The sequence below is a fragment of the Emericellopsis atlantica genome, assembly GCF_019669845.1.
Source record: "Emericellopsis atlantica unplaced genomic scaffold F5Z01scaffold_13, whole genome shotgun sequence".
In the NCBI taxonomy this organism is placed as follows: Eukaryota; Fungi; Ascomycota; class Sordariomycetes; order Hypocreales; family Bionectriaceae; genus Emericellopsis; species Emericellopsis atlantica.
In genome coordinates this window covers 353,339-379,246 of record NW_025764715.1, presented here as the reverse complement: position 1 = coordinate 379,246, position 25,908 = coordinate 353,339, and the positions used below count along the sequence as shown (strand labels likewise).

Genomic DNA, 25,908 nt, shown 5'->3' with positions numbered 1-25,908 from the left:
ATTCTAGTGGATTTCGGTTTAGCTAGGCCCGATAGAACTATCGCAATAGGTAGCCGCAGTTCGTGAGGTGTTTAGCGGGTTCCTATGTATTTTCGTTGCTCGCATAGCCTTTCTATTTAATAAGGTATTTGATTTCTCCGTTAATTATTCGTTTATCGAGTATCCGTTCTAGTTCGTAGAGTTCCTCGAGAACTTCTAGTTCGTACTTGGTTTTTGCGTTTCGTGGTGCTTTTTCGAGTAGTAATATATAAAAGACTGGGTATATCCTTATGCTTGAGGGTAGTGAGAGTTTATAGTTAGTGCCTAAGATAATCTCATCGATCTTAAATAGTCTAAGTTTTTTATAGTCGAGCTTCGGTAAAGGTCGAGTTATTATAAAATTTTTACGTAGTAAGTAGACTATATCTCCCCTCCGAAAGATCGGTCCTTTCGATCTTTTCTAATTATAGTACTTCGATATTCGTATACGTACGAATTCGAGCTATTTCTTTATATATTTATATAGTGAGCGTAATTAATCTACTTTAAGTATGGCTTTCTTAGCAAGAGGTCTATCCCTTAGTGTTTTATTGCCGAACTCGGGTTCGTATCCGTAGTTCGCGTAGAATAATAAGATTTTAGTTAATTCCGTAGGTGCGCTATTATAGGCGAGTTAGGCGAGTAGTAACTTCGAGACCCAATCGTCTTGCTTAAAGCTAATATAGCACCGTAAGTACTATTCTAATATCTGATTTAATCTTTCTATCTATCTATCCGTTTATGGGTAGTAAGCTATACTAAGCTTATATTTAGTCCTAAGCTAAGCTATCAATACTTGCTAGAACTTCGAGGTAAATATCTGTTACGACCTAGTCCCTCGTAACCCCCTATAAGCAGCTATTACGCCTATATTAATCGCTCGTTATTCGATCAATGCCTGATCTTTTGCCCATGGCGCAACGGTTAGGCGTAACTGTTATAATTTGATCGAAAAGAGCTGGTGGCCCGGTCGGGCAGGGGGCTGCTATTTAAGGTCCACTATTCGAGCCCCGCCGCTAATAAGGCTCCGCGCGAATAGCTTGGGCATGACTATTGCGGAACGCCTTAGGGGTTAGTAGCTGCTAGGATCGCGCTAGCGAGGCTAGTGCGTGGAGAGCCTAGGAGGTCGGGACGACCTCTTGGAGGAGGGGAGCTAATATTACGACCTAGTCCCTCGTAACCCCCTATAAGTAGCTATTACGCCTATATTAATCGCTCGTCATTCGATCAATGCCTGATCTTTTGCCCATGGCGCAACGGTTAGGCGTAACCGTTATAATATCGTTCCTCGATCCGAAATGATTTCTTCCGGAAGGCCGTGGTTAGCCACGATGTATTTAAGCATTATATATGCGAGTGTTTCTATATCCGTTACTTCTTAGTATAGTAGGAAATATCTAAATTTGCTTATCCGGTCCGTGATAACGAATATACTATTGTATTCGACGTTGGATCCTGGTTCCTTGGATTTAGGTAGCTTCGTAATATAATCGAAGGCTATCGATTCCTATGGCTTTAAAGGTACTAGTAGTGGCTTTAATTCTCCGTATAGCTTATGCTATGCAGCCTTACTGCGCGCATAATCTTCATATTGTCCGACGATACGTACGACGTCTGCCTTAATTCCTTAGTAATCGTACGTTCGTCGTATTCGTTTAAGAGTCTTTCTAACTCCTTAATATCCTACCGTGGGATACGTATGAATATTAATTAAGATTTTATCGCGTAGTGGCGGTAGTATCTAGAGTAGTTTATTCCTAGTGGGTCCTTTTCCTATTTCTATCGCGCAGTCGTTAGGTATTTCTTTTTTATATTTTAATACCTATTCTAGTATTTTATCGTAGTATATGGTGTCTGCTTCCGCTCTAAATATAAGAAGGTTAAGTACTATTTATACGTAGTTTCCTTTATTATTTTATTAAAGTATCTAGCCCTTAGCTTTTAGTACTTCGGTGTCGTAGTTTAGTCGGCGGCTAAGTGTATCTACTCTGCTATTTTCCGAACCTTTCCGATAGATAATTTTAATATTATAATCGGCTAAGAATTTAGCGTATCTTATTTATCGTGCGCTAAGTTCTTATATTATCGCGAAATAGGAGATATTTTGGTGATCGGTATAAACTTTAGTAGTGAACTTCGTTCCTAGCATATAATGCTTAAATTCCTTAATAGCTGCGATAATTGCTAGGAATTCCTTGTCGTAAATAGGGTAGTTTAGTTCCGCACCGTGGAGTTTCTTCGAGAAGAATGTAATTAGTCGTACGTTACTATTATCGTCTCGTTAACCGATTTATGCTCCTATAGCGTAGTCCGATGCGTCTATTTCTAATTCGAGTAATCTTCCGGGGTCGTAGGTTATAAGTACTATATTTAATAGTATAGTGTCTCGCAATCCTTCGAATGCCTTTTATTACTCTATTTCCTACTTAAATTCTTCTTTTCCCTTAGTAAGTCCCGTGAGTAATACTACGATTTTCGCAAAGTCGCGTATAAAGCGTCGATAATAGTTCGTAAATCCTACGAACGCTTGTACTTCCTTAAGTATTGTTAGCACGGGCTATTCTTTAACTATATTAATCTTTATTTATTCTATTAGGATTTCGTTTGGTCGGATTGTATATCTAAGGAAGACGGTTTCTTATATATAAAACGCGCTCTTTTCTAGGTTAACTAAGAGGTTCGTATCTTAAAGTATTTTTAGTACCTAGTAGACGTGTTTCTTATGTTCTTTAAGGTTTTCCGAGAAGATTAGAATATCGTCTAGGTATACTATAACGAAGATATCTAGGTACTCCCTGAGTACGTTATTAATTATTCGTTAGAAGGTAGCTAGAGTATTAGTAAGGCTAAATAGTATTACTAAATACTCGAATAGACCGAACTTAGTGCGAAAAGCTGTCTTCTATTCGTCTCCTTTCTTTATATGGATTAGGTTATAGGCTCCTTTTAGGTCAAGAGCGGTGAACTAGTTCTTGCCGTGAAGTCTGTCCTTGAGCTCGTTAATAAGCGGTAGGGGTGTCCTATCTTTGATCGTAATATCGTTAAGCTGCCGATAGTCCACGACTAGTCGTAGCTTCTTATTCTTTTTTAGCACGAATATAACGGGATATCCTACTTCCGAGGTAGAGGTTCGAATATAGCCTTTCTTAAGCATTTCGTCGATATATTCTCGTAATATTTTAAGTTACTTCTTATTAAGGTTATAGAGTTTATAGAACTTAGTCGAGGTTCTAGTTTTAAGATAGATTTCGTGATCCTACTAACTATATTACGGAATACCCGTTTCGAGGGTTTCCTTAAACAACCTGCTATACTTTCGGTATTCTAGCGGTATATTCTTTATTCGTTCTTCTTCTATTATAGGTTTCTTCTTTCTTTCTTCTTATAGGGCTTGGTTTGCCTTAAATATCTTTTATATAATATTAGCGAGGATTCGTTTTCCTTGTTTATATCGTATACCCGGTTGTATAGCCTTCTCGGTTAGTACTACGGCTTTTACTTACTTCGGCTCGCTTATATCCTTCGGTAAAGATCCTTTAGAGGCTAAGTCGTCGCGAATATTCGCTTCTTTCTGGTTAAATAGTAATCGTCGCGTTATCGTGTCTATCCACGCTAACTAGCTAGTGCGCTAATCGACTACCGGATTATTTCTTATTAACTATAGGTAACCTAGTATTATATCGTATTTATATAAGTCTATAATATCGAAGACGATTATCTTATAGTGTCCTTATATCGTTACGTCGAGATAATCGGTCTCGCGGTCGATAGTTCTACTATTATAATCGAAGCTTTATCCTTTAATATTAAAAAGCTTATATACCCGAGTCTTATAATTCTATAGTAGTATATGTTAGTTAACTACTACTAGTGAGATATAGTTGCCTATTGCCCTACTATCTAATAGTACTCGTAGGCAATATCCGTTAATCTAGACTTCTAAAACCGTTTTCTATCCTCCGTCTATCTCTACGGAGCAGAGGGTCTTTAGGTTTCCTTCGTCGTCCTATGCCCTTTCTATAAGCGATATTAATAGTTTTTTAACGGGTAGTATTCTATATCGATATTATTATCCTCGGGGTCGTATGCGTAGCTACTATCGTACGACTCTAGGTATATCGAGGGATATCGTTTTCCTTCTTCTTCGTATAGGTGATATATACACCCGTAGTAGTAGACTCCGTAGTCTAGTATATATCCTTCGAAATACCTATATATAATATACTACGTGTATGCTTTTCCTTACGGAATAAGGTATTCTCGTGCCTCGATTCTATATCGTAGGTATAGCGTTTCCTTCGCTCTAGTATACCTTTCGTGGTTTGTCTTGCCTTTACTAATATAGTCTCGATTCGCTTGTTCGGTAGGGTCGAACGGTAATCTTATGCCGTTAGGGTACTTCTCGTATCCCTTGCACCCTTATCCGTAGCTTAAGGCGCATTCCTTACTCTTAACTATCTTAATGCCGAGTAATGCCTTTACGGTATTCTCGTATCGCCGGAGCTCTTCTATCTCTTTTTATTCCCTAGTTCTATGCTAATCGAATACCTTTGCCTTAGCGTATCGTGGATAGTCTACTAACTAATATCCGCGCTATATTTTTTAGTCTCGTGCGTATACTTCGGGGTATTTTACTAACTACCTTAGTATTATATATCTTATACTAGGTTCTGCGTGTATATATTCGTAGAACTTCGCTTTATGCTTTTCGTATAGGTCGTTAATAACGCGGGTGGCTAGTCCCCTAATTAAGTAAATTTAATGCCTTCCTTTATTAGGTATATATATTCTATAAAAGTAGTATATATAAGAGATCTATAAGAGTTCGTAGTATTTTAGCGTATCTAAGTATATACGTAGGTCGTCTCCTAAGATTATTCTTCGGTCTATTACCTAGTTAATTCCTCTATCTAGTGTCTAAGCGGGGATAACTATCTAGAGGTCTTCTCCTTATAGTAGGGGGTCGTATCGATTTATCGCTGCTTCTATCTATTCTCGTGGGGTTGCTCGTCCGTGTAGTAGGTTAGTCTCGAGTATCCTTTTCTTTTATAATAGTTCTTCTTCGTAGTCCAGGGTATCGGTTATATCGCTTCCCGAATTATCGCTATCCTTAGGGGTTATGGTGATTTTCTATATAATAGTAAGGGTCCTTGCCTTCGGGGCTTTTAGAAACTATCCCGATTCTTCCTTACCGCCTTTATAGGTATAGTAGTTATTATCATAGTATCCTAACTAGTATAGGGCTTCGTGCGCCACTAGTTAGTTCATAGGTTACTTATTAACCTTCTTTGGTATTTTTTCTATGTTAGCTACTTAGTTAGGGCATAGCACCTTAGACTAGCTTAGGTACTTCGTATCGTAGCCGGACTTAGTTATATTTAGTTACTTCGGCTTACCTTTAGGTATTAGTCTCTAGCCCTAGCCTCGCCCTTTCTTTAGTAAGCGGTATTCGCGCTTCTAATAACCTAGCTTGCCGTAGTTATAGTAGGTTAAGTTTTTCTTATTATTATCTATCGCGGCGAGTTATCGTTATATGGCGTCTAGGTCTATAGGTCCTAGGTTTGTTATATATACCTATACTATATTCTACTATCGGGGGCGTCCTTAGTTTAGATAGTAGCGACGTCCTCCGTTACTATTATTTCTAAAGTTTAGGTACGACTAATTTATATTCCTCCCTTTGCCTAATATTTTGCGCTTTAGGTATAGTCGGTTATCGATCCTAATTACGTTCGTAATATACTCCGTAAGGGACTTAGGTATATCTTTGTCGTAGAGTTACTCCTAGACCTCTAACTTCAGACTATTGAAGAAGTAGGTTATAAGGGGTTCGTCGTCCTATCTAAGTCTGCTAGATAGTTATCGAAACTTTAATACGTAGTCCGTAGTAGATCCCGTTTACTTTAGGGTTCGTAGGGTCTTAATATTAACCTAGTTCTTATCTATATTCCCGAAGACGTCCTTAATAGTGTTCTCGAAACCTTCGAAGCTTACGAATATAGCTTGAGTTTCGTTATCTTAGAGGTTAGCCGTAGTCTCTATAAAATCCCTTATATATGGTTCGAACTACGCTAAGGCCGTGCCGGTGAGATATATTCCTACGTGAAGGATCTTATCTATGTTATCGGCGAGCTTGGTAGGGAATAGTCGATAGTATATCTTAAGCTAAGTTAAGAACCCGTTTAGTTATCCTAGGTTACTATCGAACGGTCTAGGTGACTTAGGCTTAATCGTCTCGCTAAGGTCCCTAACGTTATTATTCTCTATATCGGCTATAGTATCGTATTGCTTAAGTACTTAACACGGTAGTGCACTAAATAAGAGCTATTAATATATAACGTTCGGGTCTAGACTAGCTACCGGGTAGATAGAATAGAAGTCGGGTTTGAACTAAGTATACTAGGATATCGTTGACTTAAGCGGTCGGGTTATAGTCTATGTACGAGATAGTGGATCTTGCGTAGATAATTATATTAATAGCTAAGGAGCTAGGTAGAGACTAACTATAGTAAAGCGTAGCTCCCTATATACTAAGGTAATTATTATTCCCGATAATGATCTGTTCTGCTTATTCGTAGTGATCCGTGATAATCGCAATGATCGCGGGCGCGATTATTCGTGTAAGTGATGATTATGCTGTGAGTGGGTAGAAAAAGTGGGGTGTGCCTGGAAGCACGTGAAGGCCGCATACTGGGTCATAACAGTGGGCTACCAAAGCCGATCCGTGCGACATTGAAGTAGGGCTCGTGTCGGAAAGATTCGACTCATGCGTGAGGCCATCAAGGTCCCTGGGTTAGCAGATTTATTATAGATCATTGCAACGTACGTATTTCGACCGAAGGGACGAACAATGCTCGCGGCGGAAATAAGTTAGTCGGCACGTTTCGGAGAATTGCCTGTCCATTACGTGCATCATGAGCCTGCGGACCATTAGGCTCGCGACTAGCTTCGCGGGGAATTCGAAAAGTTGGGCGGATCAATGTCGTTGTGCATTTGTCTTGGATGCTGGCTCAGGACCCAGGACTGAATCTCTAAAATTACTCGTGTGAATTAATAGTAAATCATGGCCTCCTCGCCCATTTCGCCTTCTGTCTCCACGCACCTTCAGTTCCTTGCCCGCCAGCTTCGAACGCCCGCGTCTCAGACAGTCCTTTCCACCTACGCGATACAGCGATTGCATTCCTTTAATACAACACTTGTAACTCGCTTTCCAGAACACCCAAATTATCCCGAACGGGGGCGGTGCTCTGGTTCTTTGTTGGACGTCCGGAAACCAACTAGCGGAAGCTTGCTCCTCAGCAGTAAACTGCTGGAGATGACGCTGACACTACTCAGTGCCATGGCCAAACTGGCCCAGACAGGATCGAGTCGCGTGTATGAGCCGTTGGTCTTGATCGGATAGAGAACACCGGCGGCGATGGGCAGGGCCACAACGTTGTAAACACTCGCCCAGAGGAAGTTGAACTTGACGCGCCTAAAGACGGCACGGCTGAGCTCGATCAATGTGAGCAATGTGTCAAGGTCCGACTTGATCAGGACGAATCCGGCGGCAGAGATTGCTACATCGGATCCAGCGCCAATGGCGATTCCGACGTCGGCGGCTGTCAGTGCTGGCGCATCATTTACGCCATCGCCAATCATCGCCACAATCGCGCGTTTCGAGGTCTGGTTCTTGAACGCAAAACGGCTCTTCTGTCGACTTGGTTGACTCCCTTGAAGATATTTGACCTTGTCGGCCTTTTGCTCTGGTAGCACGCCTGCGATGATGCGGTCTGGAGGAATAGATACCATAGCCCCCACGGCCTCTGCTGTCTTCGCATTGTCTCCTGACAGCATCCAGACATCGACGCCACGGTCGTGAAGCGAGGCCACCACAGACTGCGCTTCGGCGCGAACGGGGTCCGAAGAGGCAAAGACAGCAGCTGGCTCCCAGGGCGCATCCCCTTCGATTTGGCGTGAAGCGACTAGAATCACAGACTTGGCCTGGTCTTTCCACACGTCCAATGTCGCGGCGGTCGAAGCATCAAACTGGACTTTGTGGTCATGCATCAATCTCTCGTTTCCAACAATCATCTCCATGCCGGGGAGGGTATCGTCGGGAGAGAAGACTGCCATCATGCCTTTGCCAGGAATCTCTTGCACCTCTCGAGGTGTCGCGCCGCCGGATCCTCTCTTCTCGCACCAGGCCACCAGAGCCTTTGCAATCGGATGGCTGCTGTTGCGCTCGACCTGCCCAACGCGCGACAGAAATCGATCAGAAACCTGCTCATTGGTACCACCCTGGAGCAAGAGATACTCAGTAATCTTCAAGTCTCCACCCTCGGTGAGTGTGCCGGTCTTGTCAAAGACGATAATGTCAATATCGCTAGCTTCCTGGAAAGCCTCGCCACCGCCCTTGGCCAGTATACCATGCTTTGCGGCAAGCCCGCCACCGACGAAAAGGGCTGTTGGTGCTGCGAGGCCAATTCCACACGGGCAAGCGATGACGAAGATGGCGATGGCGAATTGCAAGGACCAGAATGGCCAGCCTCCGACCCTGACGTCTTTGTAATCATCTGGCAGCCGACCCGACTCGCCAAGGCCTAGCCATATGAGCCAAGTGACGATGGCGAAAAGCGTCACAAAGGGAACAAAGTATCCAGTAATTGTGTCTGCGAGTCTCTCTATCGGGGCTCGCTTGGCCTGGCCTTCTCTGACAACCCGGATAATATTGTCGAGCAAGGATTCGCCGGCTGCACCCTGAATCCGTATCGTGACAGCCGCGCCCTTGTTGATGGTACCGGCGTACACGTCATCACCCACCGTCTTCATGATGGATCTTGACTCGCCAGTCAGACTCGCTTCGGAGAACTCGGCCTCTTTGTCGAGAAGTGTCCCATCCCATGGCGGTGATGCTCCATGTACCACGACAACAGAATCCCCAGTCTCGAGTGTATCTGTTGGTGCATGAACTCGCTGTCCCGACGAAGTAATCAGGAGGGCTTCTTTCGGTCGCAATTGGCCCAGCTTGGTCACCGCTTCTCCCGTCTTGGCTTTGCTGTAGGCCTCAATCATGCGACCAATCAGTAGAAACATGGTAAGGAAAATGACAGAGTCAAAGTAAGATGACATCTCAGGCATGTCCGTCCCACGTCTTCTCCGAGAGGCAGAAATGGCCAGCTGTGCAATAGATGCCGCATAAGCAATTGTCGTGGCAAAGGAGACAAGCATGTCCATGCTGCCGAAGCGGTAAAAGCGTCGGAGAAGAGGGACTGGGCTCCCTGGCTTCCACATGGCGAACAGCTCTTTGATGGTACGACGGTGGAAGACGTCGGCTCCAAAAAAGTAGACTGGGGTTGAAATCACCAGCAATGCCCACTCGGCCCTCGACACGCCGTGCCACTTCTCCATCAGGTACACTCGATTCGGATCGTGCTCGGAGACCAGCGACATGTATACAATGCCAATGACGAAACCGGGTATAGCAGCCGCAACGGCCAAGAGTAAGCGATAGAGTAGTTGTCGTCTGTTGTGCTCATGTATCTGCTTCGATCGTTCTTCGACAGTGGGGGGGTGATGAATGGCTGCATCCAGAGCTGGATCAGCAGACGTAATGGCGGAGAGTATCGTTCGGATGGTGAAGTCGGGTGCCCTGGGAGTGTACGACACTGTCATGATTGGAGACCTCAGAGTGGGCATTTCGTCAATCGTGACCGTCGATTCCATGCTTTGCATTGCCGCAATGACTCTATCCGGGCAGTGCTCGCAATACATGTTGTCCACCCGTATCGCAACAGTCCTATAAGTAGGTTGGTCTTTGAGGGCATTGGTGTTTACCACGTCACTCAGTTTCGCATCGTAGCCGCTCGCCTTGATGGTGTCCAGGATGTCTTGCAGGTGACTTTTGCCCTTGAATTCGACCGTCGCGCTGCTGGCGACCAGATTCACGTTGACTGTCTGCACCCAACCGTGAGCCTCGACAGCCTTCGTTATCTTGCCCACACATGAGCTGCAACTCATCCCGTTGATGGAAACCTGCGCACGCCAAACATCATTTGGAGCGTCGGGAGTATTTGGTGATTGTTTGCTGTCCAGGATTTGAACGCTTTCAATGCGCGCATCATAGCCAATATCTTCGATAAGGCGCACAATGTCCTCGGCCTTGTCCGCGCCGCGAAAACGAACCAACGCCGACCGATTCAACAAGGAGACATCGGCCGCCTCAATCCATGGCTCAGCCGTCAGGGTTTCCGTGATCTTGCCGACACAAGAGCTGCAGCTCATCCCCTCGATTGACATTTCGACTTGGGAAAGCTGGGGGGCAGACGCTGGAACCACGTCGCTTACGGCGCCACCAGGTTCGGCTGTGGGAGGGGCTAGGGCGGAGCGCGATGTCGAATGCCCATTTGAGCCTGGCTTGAGCTTCATTTTGCACTCGAAACAGTTGTCGATGTGACGCTGCTTGGCTCGTCGTTGTCGAATTCGCCCGACGACATTCCATGGCTGGGCCGGATGGTTGAACCAGGCACCAAGCACGAAGTCATCACTCAAAGCGTTGTGGTCTGTAGCATTCGGTTGTACCGCGTCCTGGGCTCTCGGCTGAGCTTCTGGATCCATTGCGATGGACTGGACCTCGTAGCCAGAGTTGCCCAGCGCTCTCGCCATGGCCTTGATGCTGGCTTGGGGCCCATGGCGAATAGTGACGCTGTGAGAGAGAATGGAGGTCTCGACAACGGCGTCTGGCTCGACTCTCCGGATGGTGGTCTCGATGAAAGATGCGCAGGTCGAGCAATGGGTCCCCGGTACGAAGAACGTCGTCGTCGTGCGCGGCCCTGCGCTAGTTCTTTCAGAACGCTGTTCGGGATGCATTCTGGCGGACTGCGATGGAAGAGTCCGAGTGGTTGTGGTTTGAGTTGCCGTAAGAATCAAAATCGTTTGGAAAGGTCAGGATGTGAGCAAGTAGTGACGCCAAGTCAAGTCCAAGTCGTTCTTGGCAGGAAGGTGTGAGTTTGGAATGTGAAATCAACGTGACGCTCCGACTTGCCGTGTTTTAAACTTATAAATTTGCCAGCTGCGTGGATCGGAAGGTTGATTCGAGTTCCTTCTCAGAACTCTGTAAGGTAATCTGAAGGCTGTGAAGAGATTCTGCTGCGTGCGGTCACTGCGGTGATTGTGCGTCCAGTCACCACTCACCACTCACCACCCACACTGCCCCAGTGGCGACCGGCGGCCACTAGCCCACCACACCACGGCACAAATCTCGCAGCATCTTGGGGACTGGGGTCACTGGACCCCACTGCGTTCATTTCGCGTTGGCGATAAACCCGCACTTGCACAACAAAGATTACACAATGCTTGCGACATACTGGGTAAAGTGAATGAACGTACGGAAGTCGGTGATCAATGGCACGCCTTACCAAACCTCCTAAGCTTATAGTAGTTGTATGGCAATGGCGCGAGAAACCCAGCGACCGTGGAGACCAGGGCAGCTGCCCAGAATGAGGGAGAATCAAACTGAACAGCACCGCCCATGAGATGGTAGTCTACCATATTCTCCGCCACTTCCATCGTCAGCATGGATATCATACTCATTCCCGCGGCTGTCTGCGCTGCAGCCCTCCAGGCCAACCTGTCGCGACCGTATCTCAGCAGAGTCGTCTCCAGCAAGAGAGATGTGGTGACTCCGCCGGCCACTGGGCGGGAAAATGTTAGAACAATGTGCTGGTTCGATTGCGAGCGATGGCGACACGTACTGGATAATGCCATGATGGCGGTGATGCCAAGTTGCGGATGAGCGGATTGAAGATACCACATTGCGCTGAAGTCGCCAATCGTGCAACCAACCAGGCAGCGTGTCGTATTGACCGCAGCTCTCTTCCAGGCTGACCTCGAAGACCAGAAGCCAGGTATGGGACTCGGCTTCGAAGTTTTCTGGGACTCTGGAGCCTTCTTCTCGCATTGGCGATGCACGTGTCGCGTTGTCGCGATGACGCGGCTGGCGACTTTATATGGTGGGCTCCAGGGCGAGAGCGAACTTGGAGTGCACGATGGCCGCGACCTGACTGTCATGGGTGATTTTAACACTTGCGTGTTTCGAATCAACAACATTTTGGGCGGCTTTGTTTGTCTCTGCGAGCTTGTTGGAACAGAGTCGTGTGCAAACGCAATGTGACGCGACGTAGATTGTAATCACCGAACATTTCGAACATGGCTTGATAATCACATGTGAAGAGCATGCGGAACTCAGCGCACAACAACACACAGATCAAAAAGCGCGGCCTTTAATTTAAGCAAGATTTTAGTCTATACGCATTATTGAATATTTTGGTTACATTAATTGTACAAGAGGCAGCCCGTAACCCCGTTGATGAACTAATCAAGTCAAGGTCAAGGGTAGCCTGATCCTCATTATATGTTGCTCGTCGACGATTGATCCGCAGCTCTGTTATTCGTCGACCTTCTTCTCTCCCTCTTTGTTCTTTGTTTCACTTGTCTCTCCAGCTTCGAGACCCTTGTTCGCTTTCTTTTTGACGCTCCTCATCTCCAATCCTGCAATGCCTATAATCGTCGCAGCGGTCAAACCCAGTCCAATGTACAGAACCGTCCTGATCGCCTCATTGTAACTGTGGAGTGCTTCGGCTCGATAGTCGGCGGGGATGTCGCTGAATACCGCATTTGCGCCACCGAGTGTGACGGACCTGGAGTCAAACCCTGGCAAACTGGACAGGCGCGAGATGAGCTGGTTGTTCAGCACGTTGGTCCCCACGGGAACGAAAACGGTCGCTCCCATGAGTTGACCGAACATCATCAGTGAGGTACCAATGGGTACATCTGCTGTCGGCAGCGTTGTCTGGGCGGCTAAGTTGGGTGCTTGAAAGCACATTCCAAGGCCAAAGCCAGCCAGAATCTGATAGCCGATCCATTTCCCCACGCCAGTGTCAACCTGCAGGGTCGTCAAGAGACCGGCGCCAACCGTCATCAAGCATGCGCCGACGATTGCTGTGGGGGTGTAGTATCCAATCCGCTGCACAAAGAAGCCGTTGCTCATCGTGGCGAGGACCATGGAAAGCATGAAAGGGAGAAGTCGGATGCCCGAGTCCACGGCAGACACATCCTTGACGACCTGGAACCAGATGGGCAGGAAGTAGGCTACATGTAGAGTTAGAATCGACACTCGTGAGGCGTGACATTGGGGCTTACTCAGAATGTACATGCTGCCTCCGATGAGGAAAATGGCACACAGCCCAGAATACGTGCTGCGCTGTTTGATGACCCTGCCAGGGATAGTGGCGGTTCGAGGCAAAAACACCTGCGCAGCAATAAAGGCACTGGCAAAGACGCCCACGAGCATGAACAAAGCAATGATACGACCGCTGCTCCACTTGTGTTTGTCAGTACGAGGATCAGGACTCAAGAGGGTAGAGGAGGGACACGCACAGCATAAGTTTGTCCGCCCCACTGCAGCGCCAGCACAAGACATGCCATGGACCCTGTCAGCGCAAGCGTGCCAACTCCATCAAGTTGCTTTAGTTTCTCCAGAAGAGGTGTATTGATCGTGTCGCGGTCGGGGACTTTGAGGCAGGTGGCGATGACGACCAAGGCGATGGCGCCAAAGGGGAGATTGATGTAGAAGCACCATCTCCAAGTGACATGCGTGGTGAAGGCGCCGCCGACAAGGGGCCCGATGATGGAGGCGATCCCAAACAGTGCACCAAAGAAGCCCTGTATCTTTGGACGTTTCTCCAGGGGTACAACAGCTACTATGACCATGATCTGTTTTCGAAGTCAGTGACAGCTTCTTGCGCAGAGACAATACTGTATTGCGACTTACACATCCCACCATGATGCCGGCGGATCCCATACCCGCGATGGCTCGGCCAGCAATGAAGACGTCTGATGTGGGCGCCGCACCGCAGACGACCGAGCCAATCTCGAAGAGAAGCACGCTGCAGAGCAAGACGGTTCTGATGGGATAGAACATGTAGATCTTTCCGACGAGCAACTGCAGCGCCACCGAGGTCAACGTGTACGCGCTGTTGTACCATCCGACGTCTGGTAGTGAGTGGAATTGGTCTGTGATGGCGGGTATAGCCTGTGGAAACGATCAGCCGTTGACTTTCACGCGGGTTACGATCCAAGAGGGTGGATCGGAAATACATACCGTGGATATGATTGTCCTATCCAGCGCGATGAGGAACACGCTCACAAAGACAGACGCGATGAGGAGGACGACCCTGGCCTTGGATTGTGCCGGTGCCGGCGCGGTCAGTTTTTCCTGGGGTGCTGGTGCAGTGGATTGGGGGCTGGCGATGTCATTTCGACCAGATGTTGAATTCGAAGGCGGTCGTTCTGCACGATCAGCCGCGGTTTCCGTTTCCATCTGCTGACGGGTGCTCATCTCTGATGGCCGGTGGTGGTTGTTGATAACGGACGTCGATGTAAGTTTGGCACTGGTATGTGGAGGATAGTTGCCAGAAGATCATGGTCCCTCCCGACACGGTGAATTATATATCTACAATTTTGAGATTGAAGTTTGCATGCCTCGTGCCGGCCCCGAGCAACACACAATTGGCCAAAGGCGTTGCGAACTGGTGAACGGCGTGTCGCCAAAATGTCCGTCGGCTTTTTCTAATGACCGACGAGGGGGGCGATGGACGCGCTGTCGCCGCTGAGTCACTGCCGGGCTGGCTGACGGTCTGACTGCCGTTGGAGTCCTGGATAAAGCGGCGTCTCGTTGAATTTCCATCCCACTTCGCCAATCGCGACAAGCATTAAGCACTGCTTGACGAATAGTACGCGCTGTGCGTCTGGAGGGAAGTGAAAACGGCTGAGTTGAAACTTGAGGCTGAGGGGCAGGATTCACGCGGGCTTTACTAATGTCCTAGCATGACCCGCCACGCACCCTGGATTGGCAGTTTGGCACACGTGCCTGTATTCTTCACCACACAAGCATGCGCGACCACCCATCTGCTCTTGATATTCATCGGTCCCTCTTCTTCCTTCAAACCCGATGTGCGCTTTTACGCATGTTACGAACGCCCGGAATAATTGATTGACTGCATCTCACGAGTGGACTGATCAATCGGAATCATGGACCTGGATTCGGATTCGGCGTCTCACTCTCGACTACAGCCGCCCTCGGCATCCTCAGTCAAGACAACCCAGCGAGTCCTCGCCTGTGTGTTGTGTCAGCAGCGCAAGATCAAGTGCGATCGCAAGTTTCCCTGCTCGAACTGCAGCAAGAACCAGGCTCATTGCGTCCCCGCGACACAGAGTCGTCGTCGGAAACGTCGCTTCCCAGAGCGTGAGCTGTTGGAGCGGCTGCGCAGCTATGAAGATCTTTTGCGCCAGAACAAGATACAATTCGAACCATTACACCGAAACTTGGGCACACCCAATGTCAAAGGCCCGCCCCACAGCAATGACGCCTCCGACGACGACCGACCGGATACCAAGACTTCAGCCTCTCCTCAGAGCACGACCAAGCCAGAGACACTCTTCGAAGCAAGGCGAGTTGTCTTTTTCTGACCTTGAGCATGAATTTGACGAGATTATAGGAATATCTGGCAGGCCATGAGACACAGCGTACGCTTGGCCCATGCTATTTCATAGCAGCGGATACTGATTATGTCACAGAAGCAAAATGACGACGGATCCGAAACAGACGAGGTGACCGAACAAATGCACGACGATATCGTGCAAAAGACGTGGGACTCACTCGGGGACGAGCACATCTTGTTTGGTTCTCGTCAGGAGTCTGTTGACTTGTCCAGTGTCCATCCTGAGCCAGCACACGTGTTCCGCCTCTGGCAAGTGTACCTCGACAACGTCGACCCCATGCTCAAAGTCACACACACCCCAACGCTCCAGTCTCGCATCATAGAAGCCATTGGCAGTATACGTGGCATCCAGCCAATGCTGGAAGCCCTCATGTTTGGTATTTACTGCATTGCTCTCACCACTCTGTCCCCACAGGATTGTGAGGCGACGTTCGGCACCTCCAAGGATACCCTTTCGACGCGCTTTCGCTTCGGATGTCAACAGGCCCTACTTAACTGCCGGTTCCTACACTCTTCTGAGTTAGAGTGCCTCACGGCGTTCTACCTCTACCTGGTGAGTCGTGGGTTTTGGTGGTTCTTTCCCGTCGTTCGGCATGTTAATCTTGCGAGGATAGCACTCCCTGGCAAAAACATGCGACCCACGTTCTCTTTCTTCCATGCTCGGGATAGCAACACGCACGGCAATGCGCATAGGAATCCACAGCGAGCTAAGCAACAGCAGATGTCCTGTTCTTCACGCGGAGTTGCGTCGACGCTTGTGGTACTCCCTTATCTTCTTTGACGCCCGAATCAGCGAGCTTGCCATGTACAAGAATACTTGCCTTACCCCGACTTGGGACTGCAAGACACCACTCAACGTCAACGACCATGATCTTCGCGTGGATATGCGGGAGCCACCGGTGGCGCAGACCAAAACCAGCGAGGCTCTCTTCGTCGTGGTACGGAGCGAGATTGCCAACTTCGTGCGCCACGCCTCCTTCTATCTCGACTTCACAACTCCAGCCCTCAAGGCGGTGGCAAGGGAGGTCGCGGACGAGAAACAAGTTGCAGACTTTGCAAAGTCAATGGAGCGAGACTATTTTGATCATTGCGATCCCGGGAACCCACTGCACCACCTCTCCATCTGGAGTACGAGATCGTTCTTGTTCAGGTCGTTCCTCCAGGAGCACTACGCAGAGTGCGCGAGCGGCGCCAAGATCACAGCTCAACAGGCAAGCGACGCCCTTTCTCACGCAATACATATGATCGAGTGTGATACGCAACTGCACAATACCACCTTGGTCAAGGGATTTCGCTGGTTCTTCCGTTATCAGTTTCCAGCCCTTGGCTACTTCCACATCATCGAAGCTCTGAAGAAGAGACCCACAGGTCCTGTCGCGAAACGCGCGTGGGACATCATGAGCGACAACTACGAGGCACGTCATGCTGTGAGCGACAACACCGACATAAACGGGCCCTTTGTGAAACACTTCATTAAGCTCATACTCCAGCTGTGGGACTTAACGCAGGCCACAGCACAGCGTGGGGGCCAGCATAACCCGGAGCCAAGGATTGTGCAAATCATGTCCTCGAAAGCTGCGGAACTAGGCCTATCATGGGGACAGAGAGAGGAGACAGGCACCGGAGAATTCGGAGATACAATGAGTACGTACATGGACGAATTCATATGGTCCATGTCAGCCGGGTATCCTCCACAAGACTGCATATCCGGGCTCGGGCCACTAGGTCTAATCGACGGTATGGGTTCCAGTCTGCAGGAACAGGTGCAAAACCCCATTGACGCTGGCCTGCAAATGCCCTCGTCAGGACCGTGGATGGCTGGCAGATACTGGTAGGCACGAGCTGTCTTCCTACAGCGAATCGCACAAACACATGAGCAGACCATTGGCCAAACTATTGCCAGCTCCGCATATTATAAGCCCCAACAAGCTGTGAACATGGCGGTGCCTCCAGAACATGCGCTTTGTTTGACTAGGAGTTGATGCGCGATCCCGACGGTCGAGGAAAGCTTGAGCGTGAAAGTGAAAAAAACTCTTGCTAAATTTTGCTAACGATGTCTGCAAACTTGTCATAGTGTCTAAACTGTAATCCACCGCGCCATCCACGTGTCAACAACTTGCTTGGCTTCATCCACCAGCCCAAGCTCCAGCAGAAGCTGCGTAGTACCGCGCACGGCAGACTCGAGGGCGGAGAAGATCCAGGCGTGCGTAATGCTGGTGTGCTCGCCAATGAAAATAGTGTTCAACTCCGTCTTGTGATAAGCTGGAATGAATAGCTCCTGCTGCCCAACGGTAGGAGAGGCCCATGCGCCAGCCTGGTGCTCATCAACCTCCCAACATTGTCGATCGTACGCCCCAGTCCACTGTTCATTCGCAATCTCGCCATGCGCCTCCACCATGGCTTCTTGAACCATGGCAACGTGGTCCTCTTCACTCAGTGCGGCAACAGACCTTGCTTGCACACCGCTGACGTACGAGGCGAGAATGACACCAGGACCCGTCGAATTGATCTTGTAGGCCGGATAGCAGACAGAGCCGATACCAGGGATGTCGACTGATCCGCAACCACCCATAATGGGATTCTCCTGACTTTCCCAGAATCTCGTTTCGTAGTGAAGCGCGACCTTGCAAGACTGAGCGTAGTTCAGGGTGGAAATCGCTCGCGACAGTAGACTGGAGTAGGTGGGCGTTCTCCAGAGCCTGACCTTTGAGAAAGGGACAGCCACGACGGCATAGTCATACTCTTCCGTCTTGGTGGATTTGTCCAGCGGATGCTCCCTCCAAGTGAGTGACACCTTTGACGTATCGTTGTTGTAGTCCAGACCGGTGATCTTACGACCGTATGTGATCTTGCCCTCAACGTGAGGAGCGAAGGCTCGCGGCAGAGACTCCAGTCCCTTGTCAATAGTCCTCCAATTTGTCGCAGAGAAATAGACACTATCGTACCATTCACCCCACATGGGTGAACTTCCAGAGCCGGACAGGAAATCCACCGTGTTTGTGTCCAGCCCGAGCTTGTATTTCAGGAACGATGTTTCGGACCAGTGGAACAGACCTCGGTCAATAGCCTCGCGATGAGCGCGGAAGACATTGGCGGAGATGTTACGCATGCGCTCGGGAGTGAAGTCTAGCAACTGATCCACGAACCCCTCTCCCAACTCAGCACCGACGGGGTCAGAAGCATTGGCTACCGGGGGTAGCACACTTGGATCAGCCGAGAGCTGAGCGGCGGTAGGAATACGGCCATTGGGTAACCGATAACCCCGAGAATTCGCTGGTGTGTTGGGATTGCTTTGAATCCATGGAATGAACTTGACGGCCAGCTCTGAGTCGTTGCCGTTCATCTCGTTGAGCACGTCCGACAGCTGGAAGACGAGCTTGTGATCTTGGATGTCCAAGGTCTCGTTGGTGTCTGTGTACTTGACGGACACGGTGAAAACGCATGGGTCCCATCTCCTGATACTGGTAATCTTCAGGCTTTGAACCATTGAGATACTTGGTGCGGATGCGGCCACCAATGCGTTCGGTGGACTCGGTGATGTGCCAGTTCGTCATGCCGACAGACGTTAGAAGCAGACTAGTCATCAGTCCAGACATGCCACCGCCGACAATGGCAATCCTCTTGTTCTTCGCCTCCTCGACAGAGACGGAAGTCTTCTTGGTGGAGTTGAGATACTTCACGCCATTGAACCAGAGACCGTTGGAGTCGCCAATCTCATCCAAGGACTGGCGTTTACTGAGAGGCGAGGAAAGTTTGACAGGCTCAGACCGACCAACGAGCCCGTTTTCGAAGTAGGCGTGTAGACAGCCGTTTTCCATGATGTCATGTGGTACTACCCACACAATGCGATCAGGAGTGAGCCCAGACTTGGCGGAGAACGAGGCTACCTCGTGATGGAAATCATGTGGGCTCATCGTGGTGCAGTCGCCATAGACAACACGGACGTCACCAAGAGGGACCCTGTCGCTGTATTTGAGGTGAACATTGTGGACAGACTCTGAGGTAATGTCGAAAAGGCCATGGAAGGAGATGGTGTCGTGAGGCGTAGGGGTGGCTAAAATACCATAGCCCAGGGCGAAGAAGGGCAGCCAGGTGGCCTTGGAAGCGAACATGTCTGATACTTGCTTTGATATTGAGCCAGTCAACCCATCATGTCCGTGTTCCACAGACGTTTTATATCGCGATCCTGCCCGGTTACGGAGCCGAGTTAGCATCAATGTTCAGCCCCCAGAGTCCAGACGCCATGAGCGCCGGAGCCTTGGCAGCCGTGATACAAAAGTTCTTCGACATCTTGTCGTGATGATAAGAACAATAGCGGCGCAAACAGGCCGACAGGAAACCAACTCTGCGCCATATAAGGGTCATGGAGGCATTTGTCTTCGACCTCCAACCAGGTGGCATCGCCGGACCTGCACACCCCCCACGCCCAGCGCCGTGTGAAGGGCCATGGCCCATGGGGATCCACGATTCCACGTCGCACGCATGCCTTCAATGTCCATGACTGGATTTATCGAGTGTTCAATCGCTGCACATAGAGAGGCTCGGCGATGATAAGGAACATGAACAGCCGGGTGACGTGGAAAGTGAAGATAGGCATGAGAAGAGTGCGAGGAAACGTTCATGTTGGTTCTGTACCTTTTGACACCTGTGTGTCTTGGCACGCGGGGTCTCCATCGGCATTCGGCAGGCGTTGTTCGACAAGTCCGACTATTCCACTTGACATGAACACAGCAGGTCCGCAAGGGAGGAAGTCTACCACTAGATGTATCGGACAAAGAATTTGAAGGCTGTTGTAATTTGCGACGAAGCGGCCGTAGAAGGAAACTTGAACATGTCATGGTCGTCTGGAAACTCCAGTTCATGACTCCGGATGAGGTCGGGACTTCAAGTCCTTCCGGCAGCCCCGCATCGGAAATTAGCCTGCTAAATAAAGGGTCGTTGCCAGAATAATTAGGCGACGGTTAACGCCAGAGCGATACTATCAAAATTATCATGATAAACTCCGACCCCGCACGCGAACAAGGGTCGTCGTCGGTCGATGAGGGACTTTGAAGCAAGACGCCATTGGCACAGAAGATAAGATCGGAATGATAGAACCGACACCGGACTGGATGCTCACCGACGGATTCAATGTGCCAATTCCGATGATCTGCGCGGGCTCAACAAGTGGCAAGTCCCTGGTACTCCGATAACAAGAAGATCTCGTCGCCGACGCCGACGACTTATCAGCACTAGTGACCCCCATGAGATAACAATAGGGCGCGGATGACAAGACCAGAAGCTAGGGATCTTTGAGACATTAGATATTAAGCTTACATAGGCGGCAGATAAGCTTTTTGAGGGTGCAACAGCTTACGTGCTTAGTATTCGATGACTCCAGATACATGGAGTCGTGGAGATATATGAGATAGCAGAAGCCGCAGTCATCGCTCGAGTCGCTGATCACTGAAGGACTCTTTGACGATCGAAAGTTACAACTTGACCTTTAATTCAAGATGATAGGTGCTTTTCGTTTCGAGCTCCCGGCGCTCTTGCTCGCCTCGGCGGTTGCAGTCCTTGAAGCGCGAGCCAAAGCACCTATCACTTACCTGGGGAATCAGGGTGCAATCTTGTGTGAGTCACCATGCGAGGCATTGCGAGCTCAACATTAAATAATGTGACTAATAATACACAGCTGGAGGTGTTGCGACAAAGGAACTCGTTTATACTAGTGGCACTGTTCCCTCTATCAACGGAACAATCCCTGAGGGAATCGAGGCTCAGACGGTCAGTTGACTCACTGTGTCTCGCATGTCCTTTTCTTACAATAGATACCAGGCTACTGTCATCAACAATATTGCCAAGATCCTTGAGGAGGCTGGCACTTCTTGGGACCTGGCCATAAAGACAACTGTGTTTCTTGCTGATATGGGCGACTATGCAGCCATGAACGAAGTATACTCTAGCTTGCTACCGAATCCAAAGCCCGCAAGGACCACCATCCAGGCCGGCAGGCTACCAGGGGACTTTCTTGTCGAGATAGAAGCCGTGGTAGCAATGCCACACTGTTGACATGGCTCCAACTTCGGGAAGGAATCGATCGGTAATGTGCCCCCGAAGTACAAGCCAGAACAGCGACGGAAGACAAGAACCACATAGCGCACTAAAGATAATTTGAATTATCAAGATATAAACCAAGCTAAGCAATTACCACGCCCATAACATCTCACCCTAAATGTTATTTACCTTATTTCATTGTCTCCTCGATGCCGTCAATGACCACGACTTTCATCTCGGTTCGGTCCCAGAATCCTGCCTCGTCAGCATCAATCCTCGCCTTAGCGTCCTCTGTCGACAAAGCGCCAATGAATCGCTGGAATGCGGCCTCGTCTTCGAAGTCCATATTCACGACTGCGTCGTACCGTACGTCCTCAGCCCTGCCCGCAAGGAGGACAGGCTTATCGTCCGGTCCGTCATGACGTATATACGACCTCGTATGACGGAGGGGCATCAAGTCACGGCCACAAATGTCCTCCACGAGGTGCATGTGCTGCTCGTATCGGGCTTTGAAGTCCTCGTGGGTGACGCCGGCCTTGCGTGGCGCTAGCACTATGATGCGGTAAACCATCGTGCGAGGAAAGGAGACCGAGCGGGGTTTGTCTGTGGTGTGTAAGTGTCGCTAAGCAGAGGAAACAAAAGGTGTCGTCGATTAGTGTTTGACTTTGGGCGTATATTAATCTAAGTGAACTTTGATCGAGGAGGTTGGTACGGCATGCGAGAGTAGTTATACTAATGTTCCATTCGCGTGCTGACTTCTACTTGGCACGAATACGACCATTTGATTCTGTCTTATTCTGGAAGCTTCTAGTATTTCCAGGATGTCTGGCCATGCACCAAGCGGGGTAAGGCGACCTTGTACCTCCGATGTGCCGCCGTCATCGCGCATTGGGGGGCAGTATAGAATCGAGATCATTAATTCGCATCTTTTCGCTGTAGACCACCGACCCCGTTATCCACCGAGGAAGATATTAGTCTGCCCGAGCGGCGGATCCACTGTCTCCATTAGGTCGGCCGGCGCCGGGTTCCTTAGTGGGGATCCGGCCGCCTCTGGCTAGTGCCCGCTAGAAGAAGGCTGCTCCGATTCGGCGTCTTCGCTATGCCTCTTCGGCAGGTTCCACCATGGAGCGTTATCGGTCCACATCGTGGACATACAGCAAGTAAATGGCAAGGCTATGTAGATCAACGTCCAGAGGCATCCTCTCTTTAATTTAACGTGCGCTTGGGAAAAGTGATAGCAGTCGCTCGGTGGTACGGAAACACTAAGAACGAACTGTATTTTACACAGTGCTTGATCTAATCGGAAGTGTTAGGCCTCGCCATTTAGTAGCGCAAGTGTAGTCGGAAGACAGATAGATTAACTAGAGTAAACCCCGAGAAAAGTGAAATATAGCAAGTGGTGGAATGCAAGAACTGCAAAAATATAGTAGGTCACGTATATAAGTAAAGGCGACGGAGAAAGAATGAGGATCAATGGGTCCGCTAGGCGCCGGGGCATGTCACAAGCGTATCCGATACGGAATTGATTAGGAAAGATCAATGTTTATCCGTGGGTCACGTCCTTCCCCGCATTCTGACCATAACACATGTAAAGTTAGAACACACAACATAAGGAAGACCAAGGTTCATTCCCTAGTAATTCGTCTCAGACTTCCGAATAAAGTCGGCACGGGGCCCCTACAGCATGAAACTCAACAGCATAATGCACGTGCTGCTGCCCTTTGGGTTTTCTGCGATAGCTTTCGGCAGTAAGTAATTGTTCGTCCCCGGGGATCGAGGCAACCACTAGATTCTCTTCGTCGGGAGATGCTGCCAGGCCGAGATTCACCAGTGAATCGATTTCGGTGAAAAGACCGCGCTCGAAGAGGTACCTACGCGGCTAGAGTCAGAACAAGAACCAAGAACTGTTGAATTTCATGCAGAGTCGTGTCCGAGTCTCACCATGTCACAGAGCTCACTAGGTTGGCAAACCGGATGGATTTCTGCCCCCGAAAATCCTTCTCAAAGCGGCGAAACAAAAAGAGCGCATGGGGCAGATATCGTTCGCACTTGTGCCAGCCCTTCCACATTTGACCACCGGTCCCCGTCGGGAAGTTCCGGCTGAGGACTGTGAGAACGGCGTCGAACCCCTTTTGTCGTTCATCCTTGGACATGAACAGATACACCACGTCCTGCACCAGACGGTGAATGCTCATGTCGTTCTCGATCTTGGTAAGCAAGGACATTTTGATGAGTACCTCAAGACTCTCTTGATAACTGTACAGTGTTTTGGTGAGTAACTACCATGGAGAGTAAAGCTGACTGGCGGGATAATATGAAAAAAGAAAACGTACTCCCACTCGCACATGATCGAGTTGAATACTGGCTCCTCATCTTCCCTGTCTAGATCGAAGCTCGATTGAATCACTTCGCACGGTATTCGGTCCGGGTCAAAGAAACACATGGCATGCAAGATCGCTTTCGGTTTCTCCTGCAACTGTTCGGTCGCGAACGCGGTGGCAACACTATGGGGGCACTCATCGTACAGATTGGTCTTTTGCAGAAGCTGGGGCGCGCTCGTTGAGCAGAGCTTGACGAACGTGTCCAGGTCCATTTGAACGCGGGTGATGAAGCTGCTCATCTAATTTATGGCCAGCGGAACGCCCTTCCAGTCGCCCAGCAACTTTTCGATTTTCAAGTTCCGCTGCGGGAGCTGGAACCAGCTGATCTCATTGTAGAAGAGCTTGACCGACTCCTCCATGTTCAGGGGTAAGACGCTGATGCTGGCGCAGGCACGGAAACTCGCCGTGTAAGGATTGCGGCTCGTGACGATGATGTGGCCCTTGCCTCTATCTGGCCAAAACTTCCGGAGGATCTGCACGTCGTCGAGATTGTCGTAAACCAGAAGCCAGGTGTCGTCTGTATGACTGGCATCAGTAACTCAAAGGACAAAAAAATCAGTGTCATGAGAATAGGTCGTTACCCACCCGTTAACTCGAGCCACTCCAGTAAGGTACGGCAGTTCAACGCGCTGTCTCCTCGTGCTTGGCTCCGGGCAATTTGAGATTGACAGCGTGTTTAGATAGCGCCTCCTGGATTTTAATGGCCGTGTCTGCTTCAGTCCATAGAATGAGGTCGTATTGAGTGGCTCTAGACTTGCAGTATCGCATTACCAGCTGCGTCTTCCCAATGCCCGGCAAGCCGTACAGTGAGACCAGGGCAGGTCGTCTGGTAGAATTAGCAAAGGTCAGATCGATCTTGGTAAAATATCCCTCTCTCCCCTGAAAGTGCCGGCTGAAGTGAGCAGGAATCGACTGGTACTTGTGGGTGCTTGCTCCTGTTGTTTGTTTTTCTTGAAGCGGGAGAGCAGTCCGACTGTCCGAGCCATTGGACGAGGTGCAACCCCTGACTCTGTCGCACCCAGCTTTTAGTCGCACAACCGCGGCTTGATTTTCGCCGTTGAGTTGCGTAAACTTTTCGGTGGGCTTTTCTCTTCGAAACTCTGCACCGTCGCTGTAAACAGAAACCGCTCGGCAAACGTAGCATCAACACAAATAGGGCGGAAGCAGCGGACCTGTTGGGTTCTTGATCATGAACGACGCAAGCTTCATCAGGCTAAGCGCGAGTTCAGCGAAAAGCTGAACCAAGCAGTCTGCGAAAGGGATATTGCTGTTGCACGGCGGGTCGAAAAGTGGCAGAGGTAAAGACGTGTTGGTGGTGAGTTCCTCGATCAGAGGGAGGAAAGGATTCCGGCCTGAGTCCCCTATCGGCAGGAGTTCCTAGGAATTGATCAGTTCGTGGTCTCTTGGTGGAGAATTCTTGACACAATTACTCGGATGCAAAGGGCTAAGCTACCAAGGACAAGAGCTTGCCAACTTTCGAACTTGTCCGGAATGATCCCCGACGTATAAATGACACTGATAAATCCATTGCATGCCTTTACCATGCCGTCGATACGCGCACGCAGAGTATGGCTGACCGATTCCCAGTCCGGAGACGACTGAATCCATTGCATCGCTTTCCCGTCATCGGTGATCTTGAGCATGGCTTCTCCCTCTGGGAAACTGCCGACAAGGTCTCGAAAGCTGTTCTCAACACCCAGGATAGCGCGTGAAATTGGACAGTTTGCCATCTTGTGATGGTCATGTGTGTGTTACCATTGCGAGGATAGCGATGGGTGGGTGAAGTTGTAGGGCAATGGTTGCATAAAGTGACATGAGAGATATCGTCTGCAAATACTGGATTAGACTCCAGGGTGACGTGCTCATTCACCCGAGGGTGGTCAGAAACTGGCACACCAGAATACCGGTCAAAGTTGGGCCGGACGCGCAGCACG

At 49.4% G+C, this 25,908-nt stretch overlaps 9 protein-coding genes across 9 annotated transcripts; 2 read left to right on the top strand and 7 right to left on the bottom strand.

Annotated features, from left to right (window-relative positions):
• Positions 1-7,242: 7,242 nt before the first annotated feature.
• F5Z01DRAFT_622342 (E1-E2 ATPase-domain-containing protein) lies at positions 7,243-10,866 on the bottom strand (the record flags this gene model as incomplete). Its single annotated transcript, XM_046261259.1, has 1 exon — positions 7,243-10,866. The coding sequence occupies one exon, from the start codon at positions 10,864-10,866 to the stop codon at positions 7,243-7,245; it is 3,624 nt and encodes a 1,207-aa protein (XP_046118313.1).
• Positions 10,867-11,397: 531 nt separating this feature from the next.
• Positions 11,398-12,105, bottom strand: F5Z01DRAFT_681438 (uncharacterized protein; the record flags this gene model as incomplete). The annotated part of the gene is made up of 3 exons (XM_046265689.1): positions 11,398-11,690; positions 11,751-11,936; positions 12,033-12,105. 3 exons carry the CDS (start codon positions 12,103-12,105, stop codon positions 11,398-11,400), a joined length of 552 nt encoding a protein of 183 aa, XP_046118312.1.
• A 192-nt stretch (positions 12,106-12,297) lies between these two features.
• Positions 12,298-14,847, bottom strand: F5Z01DRAFT_655243 (putative MFS aflatoxin efflux pump). Its single transcript, XM_046263486.1, has 5 exons — positions 14,159-14,847; positions 13,829-14,089; positions 13,435-13,770; positions 13,198-13,378; positions 12,298-13,146 (listed from the first exon to the last, which is right to left on the bottom strand). Exons 1-5 carry the CDS (start codon positions 14,393-14,395, stop codon positions 12,443-12,445), a joined length of 1,719 nt encoding a protein of 572 aa, XP_046118311.1. The 5' UTR covers positions 14,396-14,847; the 3' UTR covers positions 12,298-12,442.
• A 240-nt stretch (positions 14,848-15,087) lies between these two features.
• On the top strand, positions 15,088-17,392 carry F5Z01DRAFT_674133 (uncharacterized protein; the record flags this gene model as incomplete). The annotated part of the gene is made up of 4 exons (XM_046265011.1): positions 15,088-15,510; positions 15,568-15,582; positions 15,634-16,110; positions 16,172-17,392. The coding sequence occupies 4 exons, from the start codon at positions 15,088-15,090 to the stop codon at positions 17,390-17,392; spliced, it is 2,136 nt and encodes a 711-aa protein (XP_046118310.1).
• A 242-nt stretch (positions 17,393-17,634) lies between these two features.
• On the bottom strand, positions 17,635-19,669 carry F5Z01DRAFT_681435 (uncharacterized protein; the record flags this gene model as incomplete). The annotated part of the gene is given in 2 exon segments (XM_046265688.1): positions 17,635-18,968; positions 18,988-19,669. The coding sequence occupies 2 exon segments, from the start codon at positions 19,667-19,669 to the stop codon at positions 17,635-17,637; spliced, it is 2,016 nt and encodes a 671-aa protein (XP_046118309.1).
• Positions 19,670-20,736: 1,067 nt separating this feature from the next.
• Positions 20,737-21,705, top strand: F5Z01DRAFT_104240 (translation initiation inhibitor). Its single transcript, XM_046257346.1, has 3 exons — positions 20,737-21,170; positions 21,232-21,323; positions 21,375-21,705. The coding sequence occupies exons 1-3, from the start codon at positions 21,053-21,055 to the stop codon at positions 21,606-21,608; spliced, it is 444 nt and encodes a 147-aa protein (XP_046118308.1). The 5' UTR covers positions 20,737-21,052; the 3' UTR covers positions 21,609-21,705.
• Positions 21,613-22,355, bottom strand: F5Z01DRAFT_103812 (uncharacterized protein). The gene has a single exon (XM_046257345.1). The coding sequence runs from the start codon at positions 22,162-22,164 to the stop codon at positions 21,784-21,786; it is 381 nt and encodes a 126-aa protein (XP_046118307.1). The 5' UTR covers positions 22,165-22,355; the 3' UTR covers positions 21,613-21,783.
• Positions 22,356-23,438: 1,083 nt separating this feature from the next.
• Positions 23,439-24,442, bottom strand: F5Z01DRAFT_687070 (uncharacterized protein). Its single transcript, XM_046266001.1, has 2 exons — positions 23,927-24,442; positions 23,439-23,849 (listed from the first exon to the last, which is right to left on the bottom strand). The coding sequence occupies exons 1-2, from the start codon at positions 24,211-24,213 to the stop codon at positions 23,531-23,533; spliced, it is 606 nt and encodes a 201-aa protein (XP_046118306.1). The 5' UTR covers positions 24,214-24,442; the 3' UTR covers positions 23,439-23,530.
• On the bottom strand, positions 23,961-25,704 carry F5Z01DRAFT_736660 (uncharacterized protein; the record flags this gene model as incomplete). The annotated part of the gene is made up of 3 exons (XM_046266790.1): positions 23,961-24,491; positions 25,147-25,351; positions 25,516-25,704. The coding sequence occupies 3 exons, from the start codon at positions 25,702-25,704 to the stop codon at positions 24,214-24,216; spliced, it is 672 nt and encodes a 223-aa protein (XP_046118305.1). The 3' UTR covers positions 23,961-24,213.
• Between the last annotated feature and the right edge of the window lie 204 nt (positions 25,705-25,908).